Raw genomic sequence first — 18,570 nt, forward strand, 5'->3', positions numbered from 1 at the left:
CCTCCCGTCAGGCACACACTGTGGAACGTCGTCATGCCACCCGGTCATCGACAGACACTCTCCAGAGTCACTTAAACAAGGCACAATGAGAGTGTGCCAGAACCAGCAGGATGCCTGTCATACAGCCTGTTCCCACACGGTCCCACAATGCCAATTGACCCATCTCACAGTGACATGAGCTTTTACTCTACAGAATGTGGAATCATTCTGGAATCCAGTCTGGACAAGAGCCAGCACTGTACATCCATGTGTACACAAGGAGCAAATCAGTTCAATCCGCAATTAAACCAGGATCCTCCAACTCCAGTCCTGGAGAAATACTGGGTGTGTGCATGCTTTTCCCCCAGCCCATTACTAAACACAGTAATCAAATAATCAACTTTTCAGGGCCTTCGATCTGGTGTGTTTTAATGAGGGGCTGGAATGAAAGCCTGGACTTTCTCTCCGGGACCAGGATTGGAGAACCCTGATTTTAGACATCGGCGTTTAGACAGAAACCTTTTCTCTGTGTAGTCACTAAAGTGTGCTTGGACACTATAAACTACAATGTCGACTCCTCTCACAGGTAGGATCTTTGAGATCATTGTGTGGGCAGTAGGTCTAGTTATGTAAATAATGATACTGCATAAACATTGCTAAGGCAGGTTTGATTAAACCCGGCCCCTAGTCAAATATTATCTTTAGAGTTATAGATGTTTCTCATCAACTCAATCCTGATGTGCCGGCAAATGGTATATTTGAAGTATTCAACATCCAACAAGGAAGGTTAGACTTTTCTATTACAGCTCCCTTTGTTGGTTTGAACCAGTGTCCATGTACTTCTTCCTTGTGTGCAAATTCCATGTGTTAAGTGATGTTTCTGTGTCCTTGTGTGGAACCATGGCCGGATTACCGACCAGGCGCAATGGTCAGGGGCCCTGACCAATTTTTTAAAAACGATGATGGCCCTCAGGAGCTGGTGTAATACATTGTGAAGGATTTGGCTAATCTATTATGATGATGCATTTAGTGTTATTGCCACCTCCGCTGTTGAAGCGTGTGAGCCAATGACGTGGACGACGATTAAGGTAGCAGCCCCCCCTTCCGCACCTCACTGATTCAGAGGGGTGGGGTTAAATGCGGAATACATATTTCGGTTGAATGCATTCAGTTGTGCTACTGATTAGGTATCCCCTTCCCCTAATGCTCCAGCTGTGCTGCCACATTATCAGTTTAGAGAGCAGACAGCCCTGGGCTAATAAGTGTGGCACGTTGCAGATCTCAGATCAGCAGCTGGACTCACACCACACGAAACACACACACACACATAATATATATATACATACACCATCAAACAGGAATCCCCAAAGACCATCAGTCATGCTTTCCCACCCAAGCAAAATTATGCATTGTAGAACTTGCTAGTTTATGTGTATGGTAATCCCTATTGAATGAATGACAGGCTGCCTTTGTGTGTTTGGTGGCATCACTCCATGGAGGATTTGCACCTCTACCCTACTGTCTCCATGCAACCTGGGAACTGAGATATGACATTGGCTATTGCCAATGAAATGATTGGCACAGGTTCTACGTGAATGCAGGGTGTGTGAGGGGGTGTAGTAATAGAAGCCGGTTGTCTCTTTACCCGTGACCACTTTGACTACTTCCTTTGTTGGTTTATAACAGAAGACAGCCACACTTAGCATGACACTTCTTTATATCAAACAGGGTCTTCTGCTGTAACTTTCTCAGTGACCTCTGGAGAGGAACCAAACGTTTGTTGGGGTTCAAGAGGTCCCCATTGCCATGGGCTGCCTTACTCAACCATTCTGGCTAAGGTAGAATTCTGTGCTCCTGCCCTGTGGGCTAGCCAGTGTCTCCCAGGGTCTGGTTAATCCTTTTATTCACCATGCAGCAGCATGATGGATGCTTCACAGACCCACAGCCTTCTATAGACTACATACACACACAAGGCTGGCTGGCCACTCTCTGTTGGAGAAACACACAGATGTGGTTGTGGCTTATCTCTCTCTCTCCCTCTCTCTTTACTGTCTCTCTCTTTCTCTCTCTCTTTACTATCTCGCTCTCTTTTTCACTCTCTCTTTACTGTCTCTCTCCCGCCTCTCTTTACTCTCTCCCTCTCTTTTTCTCTCCCTCTCGCTCTCTTTTTCTCCCTCTCTCTTTACTCTCTCCCTCTCTTTTTCTCTCCCTCTCGCTCTCTTTTTCTCCCTCTCTCTTTACTCTCTCCCTCTCTTTTTCTCTCCCTCTCGCTCTCTTTTTCTCCCTCTCTCTTTACTCTCTTGCTCTCTTTTTTTCTCTCTCTCTCTCTCTTTTTCTCTCTCGCTCTCTGTCTCTCTCCTTCTCTCTAACTAGTAAGATCGGGATTACTCATACTGAGGAGAAGTCTTACAATAAAGTATCTCCCCTCACTGGACAAGCATTTTTTGGGGGAACTATTCAGTCCCTCTCTTGAGTTGCAGGACTTCATAACTCCCGTCCTCGATGTTGAGCGTCAATCAGGATTCAGATTCAATTATCACTGAAAGGATATTGTAATGGGAAAAGGTGTGATAAAAACTCTTCAGATAATCCCTCTTAAAGTAGGAGATTATCGTTTTGTTCAGTTGACTACAGTATTGTCGTTCAGAGAAATGCAGAATGAATCTGTCCGCCCCATCGTTACTTATAGTTTTACCTCCTCCAACATTCACCCTGACTGTCTGTGTGTTTTAAACCTTCTTCGTTAATTAATGAGCACTGTAAAGTGAGACCGCACATTCTTTCCGCCATTGTTTCACACACTATATGGCAGAGTCATCAAACCCACCAGCACCACTTGATTTACTACCAACTGACTTTTTACATTCTGATGAGGATAATGAGGTAGTAGAGTTTTATAGCAGGAGTTCAACAAAGCTTTCGACAGTCAATGTTTTTTAGGGATTTACATTCGTTCTTTACCGACATTATTCCCTTGAATAAAACAAGCAATAAACAAGGCAACGGTAAACATGTCGTCCCCCATGAATGATGCAGCCCCCCCTTGGGCCAATTGAGATACTGCTTGTTACTAACACATTTCAGTTAATTACTATAGTTCCCGCCTTAGGCCAATCAGTGGAGTTTTGTAAAAGCCTGATCTCTATGGCTAGACGCATCATTCACCCAAGTTTCTGGAAGATCGTCCCAGTGCTGAGATATCGCGTGTCGAACGTTTGAACGGACAGAGACAGATCCACAGTCCGCTCCCCGATTTCATCGTGGGGGGGAATCAAATATGATGGTTGCCCTTTTTAAATAGAACGTTTTCCAATGGCCTTTTCCAATGGCCTTCCTGCTGTACATACTGTATGTGTATGAATATTTCAGTTCTACCGTGGTTACGCTTGTTTTAGCAGATGTGCTCTTTGTAGTCTCACGTCACAACGGCAGACGGACTTCTCTCCTGTGTCCTCATCTGTCACATGAACAGGGTGCGCTGTAACTGAACTTATGGGCTGTTTGATCTGTGCATGTACGAGCGATGTGCTACGCAGACTGGTTTTTTGTTTGTCCAAACTCCATTCAGACAACGTTACAACAGGAAATTGAAACCTGGTGTCTGGACGTAGGCTATGAGCCTATCCCCTTTGGGGAAATAAAAACTGTTGATTGAGTGAAACCGAACCGGGGGTGGGGGCATTAAGACAGGGGCAGGCAATCAAGGAGACAACTTGACAAGACAATGGGACAAGAAGTACCTGTCTGGGTGTGTAGCTCACAGTTACTTGGGACGACCTCTTGTGATAACTACATGAGATGGTAGCACTGTACAAGCCATGTAAAACAACTGTGCACTCTCAAAAGGCCTTTTTAGATCCTTGGATATTTTCACACGATCCATTTTTGAAAGATACTTAATGTCTGTCGAGACCATTGTAGTTTTTCAATTCGTAACCGCCACAAATGGAGGCACTGGGCCACAATGAGTTAAGCAGCCCAGATTGTAATTTAAGGAAAGCTTTTTGTTCCCTTTCAGTCACAGGTGCACCACTGATCCTTAAAGAGGAAAGGTAATGCCATTCGTCATGGCCATGGGCGATCACCAGACAAAGCAAGGCGAGGCCATGTTGTAATCCTCTGTTGATGCTAAATAGGGATATGCATGGTGCCCTTGACCTCACACACATACACATGCAAACACAGCACATACACAAGTGCACATGTACAACACACACAAACAAATATGTAGTCAAGCAGACATGCATGCACACGCACACACATACAAGGTGTAATATAATCAAGCCTATTGAATGAACCAGTGCTGGAAATGGACAGGTGTTTCATGTCAAAGCCATTGTTTACACTCTATAGACAGAACACTGGCATGTGAGTGACTGCTGTACTGGTGAAATAGAGAAGTTAGGTCTCTAGACAAACTGGATAAGATGAGAGAGAGAGAGAGCGAGAAAGAGAGAGAGAGAGAGATGGACAGAGAGAGATGGACAGAGAGAGGGACACAGGAAGAGATGGACAGAGAGGAAAAGACTGAGGCTGAGAGAGATAGATGCAGATACTGATCAAGTGGGAGAAGAAGTATGTAGCTTCGAGAGAGATTGAGATGGATGGAGAGAGAGAGGAGAGAGTTTGAACAAGAGGGAGAGGAATGAGCTCTGAGAGAGAGAGAGAGACAGATGGGCACAAGGAGTTCAGTAGCCAGGGCTGTTCAATGTCAGTCCTGGAGGGCCGAAACACTACTGGTTTTCATATTCTCCTAATAAGGGACTAATTCAGACCTGGAAAACCAGGTGAGTGCAATTAACTAACAGTTAGAAACAAAAAACAGTCATTTTTCGACCCACCAGGACCAGAATTGAACAGCCCTGCTGTAGACCCTACTTACTGTATGTCCAACACAAAAGGAACATGGCAGAGATATAAATAAAAGTAGTTTGTGAAACAGCTACAGTTGTCTCTCCTACATGAATTAGCCAATTAGCATCACAGAAGTATGAGTAGAAAACATCATTGCCGGCTACCATTCCTTTCTGTATGGTCTCAGTATGGTACATCAGAAGGTCAGGCAAGGGAGATAGGGACACTGAGGATGTATCTCAATAATCATTAAAGGTTTCCTCTCCTTGTACCCTTCCCTCATCTGCACTGAACAGAAAGAATAGGACAGGTTAAAGCCAAATACTCTTGTAGGCAATCATATTTCCTTGGATTAGCGAGGGAGAGGAGAAGGAGGATAGGAAGCCCTTGTAGAGATGTCCCTGTGTTGGAAAGAGACGCGTTGGTTTAATTAAGGCCAAAGAAGACAAAGTGTTGTGTGTGTGTGAGGGAACTTCCAACCCCTGACCTTTTAACGAGAGGTCATGACCCTTGGCTGACCCCAGTGTTAGACGGGCACAGACCAGTGAAGTCCAACAATGTGAGGAAGACCACAAGATAGAGATAATAATGAAGAGAATGCGAAAAGGGAAAAAAGAGAGCTATTTATCACTTCTAGTTTCCTAATTATTATTTTATTAGTTATACTATATCCCTTTGCACATTTTGGATGATATCCTTAATGACTATTTAAACCAGCTCAGTATACAACACATAGCAAAGGCTATGGAGCGTCATTCTTTGAACTCCCCAGAAGAGTTACTGGTATACTGCTTTGGGAAAATTGTGAGAAAAGTGGGCTTTTGCTTGGTCAAAGCCATTTAATCCAGGATTAGACAGAGAAATGATATCACAGGCAAACATGAAAACAGCCAGCAGAGCATGAGTCCCCATCCTCATCTTCTTCTAACCAGAGTCAGGTCAGGTCAAGATTTGGACATGTTTTAAGACCCATTTCACACTATTGTGCCAACCCGAGCCGTACTGTGTTGACTTAGATATATTATTTTTACATTGACCCCTCCAGCACGCTTCCAGTACTGATGGACTTTGGGGCCTATGCATTTGTAAGTGAATTCGTTTTTTATAAAGGAAAACAAGCTTCTTTCATCCCCAGATGACAATCTTTTGTAGACAAAATGCTCAACTATGGAGAAATGTTGTTTAAAGGTTGAACATGTTTGGAAAAGGTCAAACCTGTACCCTCTCTTCTAATCAGTTCCTCCTGCTTTCGATCAGCAGCTTTCGTGCACATCCACAGTGATGTTCCCAAAACGTTTGGTGCTACTTCAGTCGCTCTGCGAGGGTCCCTCATGTCCACGCTTTTTGAAAACAGTTGGCGTTATTAATGTTGCAGAAATATAGCACATCCTCGTCTCCCATTCTCGGACATCACTTGGTTTCAGCATCATTTCAAGAACGTTTGGTGTAATCGGTTTGTTTCCCTATGCTTTAGTGAGCAGGTGCTTTGTGCAAGCTATGATAATGAGGCATGTTGGTTCTGACAGTAACTCTTCCGTAATTGCCTGGCAGTGTAGCCCTGAGGGATCTGGCTCCAATTCATTTTCCAGACAGGACTCATAGGGCATTGTAATAATAAACTATCACCTCCTTATCATTCTGCAGCACTGGTACAGTGAAATGCAAGGATAATTATGTCTGCTGGTGAGGTGTGTGTGTGTGTGTTTTCGTGCGTGCGTGCATGTATGGGTGGGTTTCTAGAGACAAGTAAACAAACACGCATGGATATATTCCACAGACAACCCCCAGAGTGCATTATGTTAATGGTCTGTGTGCTGCAGACTTACAGTGCCAACAGTTATGTAGACACACCCCTTGTCTTTTTCCACATTTTGTTGGGTTACAGCCTAAATTTAAAATGGATTAAATGGAGATGCTGTGTCACTGGCCTATAGACAATACCCCATAATGCCAAAGTGTAATTATGTTTTTATACATTTTTATAAATTAATAAAAAATGAAAAGCTGAAATGTCATGAGTCAATAAGTGTTCAACCCCTTTGTTATGGCAAGCCTAAATCAGTTCAGGAGTAAACATTTGCTTAACAAGTCACATAATAATTTGCATGGACTCACTCTATGTGCAATAATAGTGTTGAACCCTTTGATGTGTACGCTCACATATTGTGGTCATTGTTGACTGGTACTTGCAGCGTTCCATCACAAATATGTGATTGGAACAGTAGCAACAGAATGTATGATGCAACAAACCCGTCTAAACAGCATTGTTGTTTGAAAAGCATCTAAACAATGTTTTGTACTGCTGGGAAATAAAGGTCTTCACAACTGTATTCCTCAATTTCACCTTTTATTGTTTAGAAAAGAGATGCGTGTCAGCTAAGCTAACAGCAGCTAAATTCTTTATGATGGTTTATGTTTAAGTGAAAACTCCCTAATTCCTGAATGCCATTCACTATAAGATGGACGTAAACAAAGTCAAAGATGGCTGCGCTCATTGCCTGAAACATATGAACTTAGTTTGGCCACTTTTCAGCATTTTACAAATCTTCAATGTACTTGTTACAGTGTATAAGTTCATGGGGGTAGATATCAGGGAAGGTATCATGGGGGGATAAGATGCAGGAAATATTACTATGATGGGGATTTATCAATAAATGGGTGGCAAACAGAAGAAGTTTATACGCTAAATAAAAATAAAACGGAAATGGGGTCTGAGCTGGCAACCCTGAACTACCATAGTTACAATCTGATTCCATGTTGAAAACAACTGGAAACTCGGAAATCTCTGACGTCCGACTTCAGTGCGTTCAAGACAACTGGGAACTTGGAAAAAAACGAGCTCCGACTGGGGAAATTTTTTTGAACGGTCATCCAACTCGGAATTTCACCTAGAGACCTCGGGCCTCTTCTAGAGATCCGACCTTCGGACCTGAAAATCACTGACATCATGATTTGACCTCATATTTTTTTGAGTTCCCAGTTGTCTTGAATGCACCATAAGTCAGTTGAGTGAACGATCATCTTTGGTCTGGCAGACGCTTATGTGACAACCAGAATGCATTGTGCAAACATGGCGCCACATATAGCTGGAAAATAGCTTAGCATTAGCTCATCATAATCAGTACAACCTTCAAAAAACTATTGCACACACATCCTATGTGTCCATTAAAATCTATGCAAGAATCAGAATGCATTATTTGTCAGCAGTACTTGAAAACATGTGAATAAAACAGTAAAATACATTATGCTCCATGCATACATACAGTGGGGAGAACAAGTATTTGATACACTGCCGATTTTGCAGGTTTTCCTACTTACAAAGCATGTAGAGGTCTGTAATTTTTATCATACGTACACTTCAATTGTATGATTTTTAAGTAATTAATTTGCATTTTATTGCATGACATAAGTATTTGATACATCAGAAAAGCAGAACTTAATATTTGGTACATAAATCTTTGTTTGCAATTACAGAGATCATACGTTTCCTGTAGTTCTTGACCAGGTTTGCACACACTGCATCAGGGATTTTGGCCCACTCCTCCGTACAGACCTTCTCCAGATCCTTCAGGTTTCGGGGCTGTCGCTGGGCAATACGGACTTTCAGCTCCCTCCAAAGATGTTCTATTGGGTTCAGGTCTGGAGACTGGCTAGGCCACTCCAGGACCTTGAGATGCTTCTTATGGAGCCACTCCTTAGTTGCCCTGGCTGTGTGTTTCGGGTCGTTGTCATGCTGGAAGACCCAGCCACGACCCATCTTCGATGCTCTTACTGAGGGAAGGAGGTTGTTGGCCAAGATCTCGCGATACATGGCCCCATCCATCCTCCCCTCAATACGGTGCAGTCGTCCTGTCCCCTTTGCAGAAAAGCATCCCCAAAGAATGGTGTTTCCACCTCCATGCTTCACGGTTGGGATGGTGTTCTTTGGGGTTGTACTCATCCTTCTTCTTCCTCCAAACACGGCGAGTGGAGTTTAGACCAAAAAGCTCTATTTTTGTCTCATCAGACCACATGACCATCTCCCATTCCTCCTCTGGATCATCCAGATGGTCATTGACAAACTTCAGACGGGCCTGGACATGCGCTGGCTTGAGCAGGGGGACCTTGCGTTGCTGCAGGATTTTAATCCATGACGGCGTAGTGTGTTACTAATGGTTTTCTTTGAGTCTGTGGTCCCTGCTCTCTTCAGGTCATTGACCAGGTCCTGCCTTGTAGTTCTGGGCTGATCCCTCACCTTCCTCGTGATCATTGATGCCCCACGAGGTGAGATCTTGCATGGAGCCCCAGACCGAGGATGATTGACCATCATCTTGAACTTCTTCCCTTTTCTAATAATTGCACCAACAGTTGTTGTCTTCTCACCAAGCTGCTTGCCTATTGTCCTGTAGCCCATCCCAGCCTTGTGCAGGTCTACAATTCTATCCCTGATGTCCTTACACAGCTCTCTGGTCTTGGTCATTGTGGAGAGGTTGGAGTCTGTTTGATTGAGTGTGTGGACAGGTGTCTTTTATACAGGTAACAAGTTCAAACATGTACAGTTAACCTCTTACATCTAGATGTTCCGCTAGCGGAACGTCTGCTCTAATATCCAATGATGGGCGTGGCGCGAAATACAAATTCCTCTAAAATCCGAAAACTTCAATTTTTCAAACATATGACTATTTTACAGCTATTTAAAGACAAGACTCTCGTTAATCTAACCACACTGTCCGATTTCAAAAAGGCTTTACAGCGAAAGCAAAACATTAGATTATGTCAGCAGAGTACCCAGCCAGAAATAATCAGACACCCATTTTTCAAGCTAGCATATAATGTCACAAAAACCCAGAAGACAGCTAAATGCAGCACTAACCTTTGATGATCTTCATCAGATGACACACCTAGGACATTATGTTATACAATACATGCATGTCTGTTCAATCAAGTTCATATTTATATCAAAAACCAGCTTTTTACATTAGCATGTGACGTTCAGAACTAGCATACCCCCTGCAAACTTCCGGGGAATTTACTAACAATTTACTAAATTACTCACGATAAACGTTCACAAAAAGCATAACAATTATTTTAAGAATTATAGATACAGAACTCCTCTATCCACTCGATATGTCCGATTTTAAAATAGCTTTTCGGATGAAGCACATTTTGCAATATTCTAAGTACATAGCCCAGCCATCACGGGCTAGCTATTTAGACACCCACCCAGTTTAGCCTTCACCAAAATCACATTTCCTATAAGAAAAATGGTCTTACCTTTCCTGTTCTTCGTCAGAATGCACTCCCAGGACTTCTACTTCAAAAACAAATGTAGGTTTGGTCCCAAATAATCCATCGTTATGTTCCATCAGCGACGTTTTGTTCGTGAGTTCTAGACACTATCAGAATGGTAAATCACGGTCGTGCGCATGGCGCATAACGTGACAAAAAAATTCTAAATATTCCATTACCGTACTTCGAAGCATGTCAACCGCTGTTTAAAATCAATTTTTATGCAATTTATCTCGTAGAAAAGCGATAATATTCCGACCGGGAATCTGCCTGTCTGTAAATAGAGGGAAAAACAGAAAGGCGGGGGCGGGCAGTCACGCGCCTAAGCCTTTTGTCTGCTGATAGACCACTTAGCAAAAGCTCTCGTGTGTTTCAGCCAGGGCTTTGAATTACGTCATTCAGGTTTTTCCCGGGCTCTGAGAGCCCATTGGAGACGTGGGAAGTGTCACGTAACAGCAGAGATCCCTTGTAATAGATAGAGAGAATCAACAAGGGGAAGAAATGGTCAGACAGGGTACTTCCTGAACAGAATCTTCTCAGGTTTTGGCCTGCCAAATGAGTTCTGTTATACTCACAGACACCATTCAAACAGTTTTAGAACCTTTGGAGTGTTTTCTATCCAAAGCTAATAATTATATGCATATTCTAGTTTCTGGGCAGGACTAATAATCAGATTAAATCGGGTACATTTTTTATCCAGCCGTGAAAATACTGCCCCCTATCCATAACAAGTTAATGAGGAGACAGAACACACCTCAATTCAAACTGTTGTTAGAAAATAAAACTTGTTCGAAAATAATTTGAAATTGACAAGTTGAAGCATTTTCTATAGATAATTAGCAGGCAGCGTGCCTTGGTTTGAGGGCAGCGCAGGTTAACTGTGCTGTTGGGTAACAATCACATTTTGGAACAGTGAGTGCATTCTGACATCACGCGCATAATAAAACTGACATTGGGGCCAACCGTTAGAGATATTTGGAACTCACACGTGAAAAGGTTAACATGATTTTTTAATGACTACCTCATCTCTATACCCCACACATACAATTATCTGTAAGGTCCCTCAGTCGAGCAGTACATTTTAAACACAGATTCAACCACAAAGACCAGGGAGGTTTTGCAATGCCTCGCAAAGAAGGGCACCTATTAGTAGATGGGTAAAAAAAGCAAACATTGAATATCCCTTTGAACATGGTGAAGTTATTAATGACACTTTTGATGGTGTATCAATACAGCCAGTTACTACAAAGATACAGGCGTCCTTTCTAACTCATTTGCCGGAGAGGAAGGAAACTGCTTAGGGATTTCACCATGAGGCCAACGGTGACTTTAAAATAGTTACTGTCACGTCCTGACCAAAATAAGTTGTTATTTTCTATGGTAGAGTGGTCAGGGCATGACAGGGGGTGTTTTTGTGTTTGTTCTATGTTCTATATTTCTATGTTGGATTTCTAGTTTGTCTATATCTAGGTTGGGGTTTATTGGGTTGACCTTCAATTGGAGGCAGCTGTTCCTCGTTGCCTCTAATTGGAGGTCATATTTAGTAGGGGTGTTTTTTCCCCTGTTGTTTGTGGGTAGTTGTTTCCTGTTTAGTGTATGTTCACCTGACAGAACTGTTGACGGTCGTTTTTTGTTATAGTGTTTCGTTAAAGTTAAATATGAGCACTTCACACGCCGCACCTTGTTCCCCTTTGTACGACCCTCGTTACAGTTACAGAGTTTAATATTGTGGATACTCCACAATATTAACCTAAATGACAGAGTGATAAGAAGGAAGCCTGTACCGAATACAAATATTGCAAAACATGCATGCTGTTTGCAATAAGGCACTAAAATAAAACTGCAAAAAATTAAGAAATTAACTTTATGTCCTGAATACAAAGTGTTATGTTTGGGGCAAATCCAACACAACACATCACTGAGTACCACTCTTCATATTTTCAAGCCTGGTGATGTCTGCATCTTGTTATGGGTATGCTTGTCATCGGCAAGAACTAGAGAGTTTTTATAGGATAAATAACTGAATAGAGCTAAGCACAGGAAAAATCCTAGAGGAAGATTTGGTTCAGTCTGCTTTCCAACAGACATGGAGACAAATTCACCTTTCAGCAGGACAATAACCTAAAACACAAGGCCAAATATACCAAAACGACACTGAATGTTCCTGAGTGGCCTAGTTACAGTTTTTACTTAAATCGGCTTGAAAATCTATGGCAAGACTTAATAAAGTCTGTCTAGCAAGGATCAACAACCAATTTGACAGAGCTTGAAGAATTAAAAAAACATGTATTAGTGTTTTATTTTTCATGATATTTTTACAAATGTTAGAATTTATCTTCCAATTTGAGATTTTTGTTTTTTGTGTAGATCTTTGACAACAAATGACAATTAAATCAATGTTAATCCTACCTTGTAACACAACATTTTATGGAATAAGTCAAGGGGTGTGAATACTTTCTGATGGCACTGTAAATCTTACTCATTATTCTCAAAATAAAGCAAATGTCTTCCGACGAAAAAGATAACAGATTGTTTTTATTGTACAATCTCAGACCTCCCTCTTTTGCTGATATTTTCTCATATATAACTCTAAATGAGTGGTCCTCAATGTTGCACTGCACATAATGGCCTATAAGCAATATTGTTATGTGTAATAACACATTATTATTTGTTTTTTGCCATGATCTTTTGGAATGAGGGTATCGTGAGTTGATCTTTTAAAGTGACATGGATGTCTTTCAGTTCTCAAATAAAAACAGACCAACTCAATAGGATTTAGAGGCTGTGTGAACATATAATAATTCTGGTGCCATGATAAGAATAATCCAGGCTGATTTAATCAAATTACATATTTGGACGTAAACAGAGCTGTTTTTGTGAGCTATTTTCTTTCTGTTGCAGCTGAGCTGGTGCAAGGATATGGATACCGGGCCCAGCGCAAATTCTCAGAAGACATCGACTGGTCCTATGCGGGTAAGTGTGTAGGGGACCAGACGAGTTTGGTTAAATGCTCTACGTCTATCTCAGTAGGATACATTTGGATAAATTATTGATATATTGAAGCTAAGTGATTTTGAAGCATTGTAATACCAAAGACCAGCTGAAGTGCTAACATGTAGACTGAATGGGTTCCTCACTAGCCATGAATCCACAGGTGGTCAGGAGTGGAGTGGCACTCTGGTGGAGATAAGACTTTGATGTCTGCTGGACTGCCACAATGTGTCCTCAAAGCTCCTCTTATGAGGTGTGTGTGTGTGTGTTGGTGTGTGTGAATGCGTGCACCCGCGGGTGTGCAGGTGCGCGGGCACACAGTGAGTGAGTATGTGATCGATAAGTAGTGTGCTTCAAAGAGATGACTGGGAAACGCTAGTATTTTGAGCTGGTAGTGACAGACAATGTCAGACTTGCAGTCATAGACTAATAGTTGCTTGTGACTTGCGTACCGTGTATGCACGCGTAATGTGTGTGTGCGTAATGTAATAACAGATAACAACAGAGATTGTCTAGTCTGTGCATGTGTAAAATATCAGAAAGGATTAACTTTGTCTTTATCTGTTTGACTCATCCTTTAACAGATATGTTATGGTTTCCAATAAACCTATTAGACTAGACTGGTCTTGCCTTAGACTAGACTGTTCTGACTGGTTAGAGAAAAATGGAGTAGCCTAGTCACGAAGCTTGTTCTCCTCACGAAGCTTGTACCTTGGAGTAGACTGGGATTTTCTTAGGAATGGCCACTCCTGGCATCTCTATATCAGCCATTTTTTGAGAGGAAGAACAAAGGTGTGTGTGTGCATGTGTGGCAGAGATCTAAAGAGTAGGCCATTTGCAGAATATACTCTTCGGCAATAATTCTGTTTACAATGCAGGTCATAATGAATAGCTTGGTTTCATGAATATCTTCTGAAACGGGGACGCCAAAGAGACCTGGGAATTAATGTCCTATTTGAAAATATAATTTGAGAAAACATTCACGCATTCTCCCCCCTTCTCTTGAAGATCATCTGAACCCATTCCAATTTCCCCCCATGGTCTCATTCTGAGATTTGCATTTGAATACGTATTCCCTTAGAAATTCATTTGATCTTCATGAATTCGCCTGACGTTTGGCAATGCGTGTGGAGAGAGATCAACAAGGAAATGGATTGGTTATCATTGGGGGTCATTTGGAGCCTCGTTCCAATAGTAAATGGCATGGCCTTCTCTCTCCCCTTTACTCCATAACCACTGGTTGGGAAAAGAGTAGACAAGTTTCAACTGAAATGTTTTCAGTTAAGAATTGGCCTATGCTTAGGTTATCAGATGGGGAGATGAGAAAGGAAGACTTATTTACACTGAAGTTCAAGTTCAGAATATGGCCCGCAATCTCTTTTCAACTAATGTTGACAACATCCAAATACACACAATATTGTAACACAAGCTGTTAAACAGTGCAAGAGCTACAGTGTATTGGCGTAGCCTCATTTGACAGAGGGTTACATACAAATGCACACACACACACACACACACACACACACACACACACACACACTAGGGACTCTCTTCTCAGGGTCTATTCCTTTATTTATTTTTTCAGCCACGGAGAATTCCCTGGTGGTGAGAGAATTCCCTGTGTTAGGCTCTGGGACCCAAATTTGAAAGTAGGGCACATTCAGCTCCTGGTTTGGAGCGGCTGTTTAGCCTAGCTTGTCTGATCTGTGTTGGATGAGACATGACATGGGTTATGACTAGCCAATACTGCATAGAATGTATGATGTGTAGCAGAAATGTGTCTATTTCTCTTCAATTCAACATTGACTTTGATACAGTTTGTATTATTAGCATGTTTATATTTTATACAGTTGCCAAACAGTCAGTAATACAGCATATTCTACAAAATAGATGCATCATTTGGCATGGAAATGTACCATGCATATTTACTATGACCCTCAGGCAGTAGCACACAAATATCACCCCCCCCCTCATATCTCTGCCAATCTTTGCTTTCACTAGACATGACAAGAAAAAATATATTCTCTTTCCCCCCTTGCACCCCTCTCTCCACCCCTTGCTGTCTTTGTGTTCTCCTCTCTTCCCTCTCACCTCTCTCTCTCTCTCTCTCACTCCCCCTCTTCTTCTCACTGTCTAGTCTACCCCTACCCCTTTCCCAAAGCTCTCTCTCCGTCTTCCCTTTTCTCCCTCTCTATCTCTTTACCACACCACCTTCCCATACCTCCCCTTTCGCCTCGGTCGGCATCACAACAAACTGAATCTGGGTGACACATGGGGAGACTGACACAACAATGGGGACATTATTGGGTGAGGGCACAGACATGTGGGCACAGGCAGCCAGGCGGGGGGACAACCTGTATTCCGACTGCCAATGCCACCCTAACATGCCCCTGTCCCTCCCCAACTTCCCTGTCCTCAATAACCTCCCCCATCTATAGGCCTATTGTATAACTAGCATAAACAGAAAAACAGCCCTGGTCCAATGGCCCTATGGACGCTATACTTACCCTGTGCTTCAGAAAGTTTATGTTGGAGGCTTGAAGATATATTAGAAATAGAAAAGCAGTTGATAGAGTTCAACGTTCAGATAAACTTGTTTATCCCCCATACACACACAGACAAACACACACACACACACTATATTGCTAGTTGCTTATTCATATTGCAATGACTATTTACTCACAATGTTGTGTTGTATTTTGAATCCTTGTGATGTGCTCTTGTATTGGGTCCAATTGTTTTTGTTCAGGCACAATATAGAAGCTCATGAGAGTTAAACAACCATTCTGCATGGTGGGCCCTCCCAGCCAAAGGGCTTGGAATGGTGCTTTGTGGTTATGTGAGCTTGTTTGTGATAATGCAGGTTTGTGTGTGTGTGTGTGTGTGATTTTATTGGATAATCTGCATTGTGTCTATGTGCTATCATAATGCAGGTGTGTGTGTGCTTCCATTTGATCATCTGCATGTGTGTGTAAGTGTAACAGTGTAGGTTCCGTCCCTCTCTTCGCCCCAGCCTGGGCTCGAACCAGGGACCCTTGCACACATCAACAACTGACACCCCACGAAGCATCGTTACCCATCGCGCCACAAAAGCCGCGGCCCTTGCAAAGCAAACGGGAAACCCTACTTCAGGTCTCAGAGCGAGTGACCTCACTGATTGAAACGCTATTAGCGCGCACCACCGCTAACTAACTAGCCATTTCACATCGGTTACATATGCTCTTGCTGTTGTGTGTGTGGAAGGGATTCTCTTTTGCTGTGCGTGCCTTTTGAGCGACGCATCCCTTCAACCCTGATCTTTCTTATCCTAACACCATAATAGACAGGCTCCTCTGACACACCTTTATGTGGATCCAAACACTGTACAGTACAGTACCATCATTATCACCGCTAAATGAATGGTCTATTACCTCTCTTAGAAAGGGAAGAATGGTATCTATACCAAGAATTTATCCTAATGCATCTGAGCTCAATTTGGAGTGTCATAGCAAGGGGTGTGAATAATTATGTAAATTAGCTATTTCTGTATTTAATTTTCAGTACATTTGCAAAAAATTCTAAAAACATGTTTTCACTTTTGATTTACAATTCTTCCAATGCACCAGATTTTTTTTTGCACATGCCCAAAAACACACACATAACAATATTATTATGTGAAATATTATTACACACACACATACAGGTAACTACTAAAATAAAGGAAACACCAACATAAAAGTTCTTAATAGAGCGGTGGGCCATCACGAGCCACCAGAACAGCCTCAATTCGCCTTGTCATAGATTTTACAAGTGTCTGAAACTCTATTGGAAGATTCGACACCATTCTTCCATGAAAAATGCTGCTTTGAGACCTCTCCTTCAAATTCACTGATTCATCTCTTCTAGCCATAGTAGCCAAAATAATAGGCAACTGGGCATTTTTATACATGGCCCTAAGCATGATGTGATGTTAATTGCTTAATTAACTCAGGAACCAGTACCAAACCTGTGTGGAAGCACCTGCTTTCAATATACGTTGTATCCCTCATTTACTGAAGGGTTTCCTTTATTTTGGCATTTACCTGTATATAATAAATACGGTTGTAACTACATTTTCATATCAACAATTGAAATGACTGAAAAATGTAGATCAAAACGTCAAAAAAGTATGTCATCAAAATGAAATTCTAGCTTGATAAATCATTCAAAGGGATTTTGTCCATTTTCATGTTCGTTCAACGGTAGCCTAACCCGCAAAAACCATCAGAACCATTGAGAAAAAATTAGATAACAAAGATTTTTAAATTTGGCTTTTCATAAATGCTTTTTTTATACGATTATCACAGGGTAAGCACACCAGCAGTTACAATTGCCCACAACAGATAGATGATGAAGAATATACTGTTGCATCATATCCCCTCTGCTGTGTGTGTGGAGCCATTGACATGCTAATGAGCTGACCCAGAACTCAGAATGACCTCATTCAGCCTCATTGTCTTCTGGCTCAGATGGGTCTCTACAGTATGTGGGCCCCAGGACTAAAATTCAGTTAGAAATTGTAACGAGTAATAGTAGTAGTAGTAGTAGTAGTAGTAGTATGTGTGTGTGTATTTACATGCTCACAGTATTTAGCCTAAGCAATGCATCTCAAATCTATCTGCTGGAAACTTCAATGCAAGTGAAATAAACACTACCCATACTCACTGTCACTGATGTTTTAGCCAGCTTTTGTTGTTGTCTATGTAATGTGAGACAGGTGTTGGCTAAAACAGAAACAGACTGGCAACCAGGTTTGATAGGATGAGTTGGGTTACAGGAGAAGCATTGAAACAAAACTCAGGAAGGCAATTTAGGCCTCCCATGCGACCAATACACTGAAAATGATACTGCCAGCCCCTTAGTTGACTCCAGTTAAACTGAAAAATGTACAGCAATGAATGAGCAGGAGAAAATGTTGGAATGAAAGCATGACATTAAATTGTTCTATCGTGTGGAATAGGCACATCAGCTCCATGCACAGCCCCATATCCACCCTTTGCCATAAGCACTTCATGTAGATTGGACTTGACTGAACTACTCATCATATCACCCAACCCATGATTACTTGAATCAGGCATTATGCACCGATATTACATTTTTGGCCGATACCAAAACAAACAAAAAAACGATAACCGATATTTTAAATTTTTGCTGCCTTTTAACTGCCATTCTAGTACAGTTAAATAGTTAACAGACACACATGGACGCTATCAGGGCACAAGGCGAGACCCAGATGCAGACACAGGAGGCAGATGGTTGGAGTCTTAGATGTTTATTGATCCAAATAGGGGAAGGCAAGAGAATGGTCGTGGACAGGCAAAAGGTCAAAACCAGTTCAGAGTCCAGGAGGTACAGAGTGGCAGGCAGGCTCGAGGTCAAGGCAGGCAGAATGGTCAGGCAGGCGGGTACAGAGTCCAGAAACAGGCAAGGGTCAAAACTGGGAGGACTAGCAAAAAGAGA

At 42.1% G+C, this 18,570-nt stretch overlaps 1 protein-coding gene across 7 annotated transcripts in view; it reads left to right on the forward strand.

Annotated features, from left to right (window-relative positions):
- Nucleotides 1-18,570, forward strand: part of LOC115197020 (receptor-type tyrosine-protein phosphatase zeta) — a 72,832-nt gene that overhangs the window by 20,973 nt on the left and 33,289 nt on the right. For all 7 annotated transcript variants that reach the window (XR_003878951.1, XM_029758141.1, XM_029758142.1 and 4 more), the window contains exon 2: nucleotides 13,003-13,074. Coding sequence is in view for 6 of the 7 variants with exons in the window: in XM_029758141.1 (XP_029614001.1) it covers nucleotides 13,003-13,074 (72 nt within the window). In the remaining variant the exon portion in view is untranslated. The remainder of the gene's footprint in view (nucleotides 1-13,002; nucleotides 13,075-18,570) is intronic.

The sequence above is a fragment of the Salmo trutta genome, chromosome 7 (genome assembly GCF_901001165.1).
Source record: "Salmo trutta chromosome 7, fSalTru1.1, whole genome shotgun sequence".
Classification (NCBI taxonomy): Eukaryota; Metazoa; Chordata; class Actinopteri; order Salmoniformes; family Salmonidae; genus Salmo; species Salmo trutta.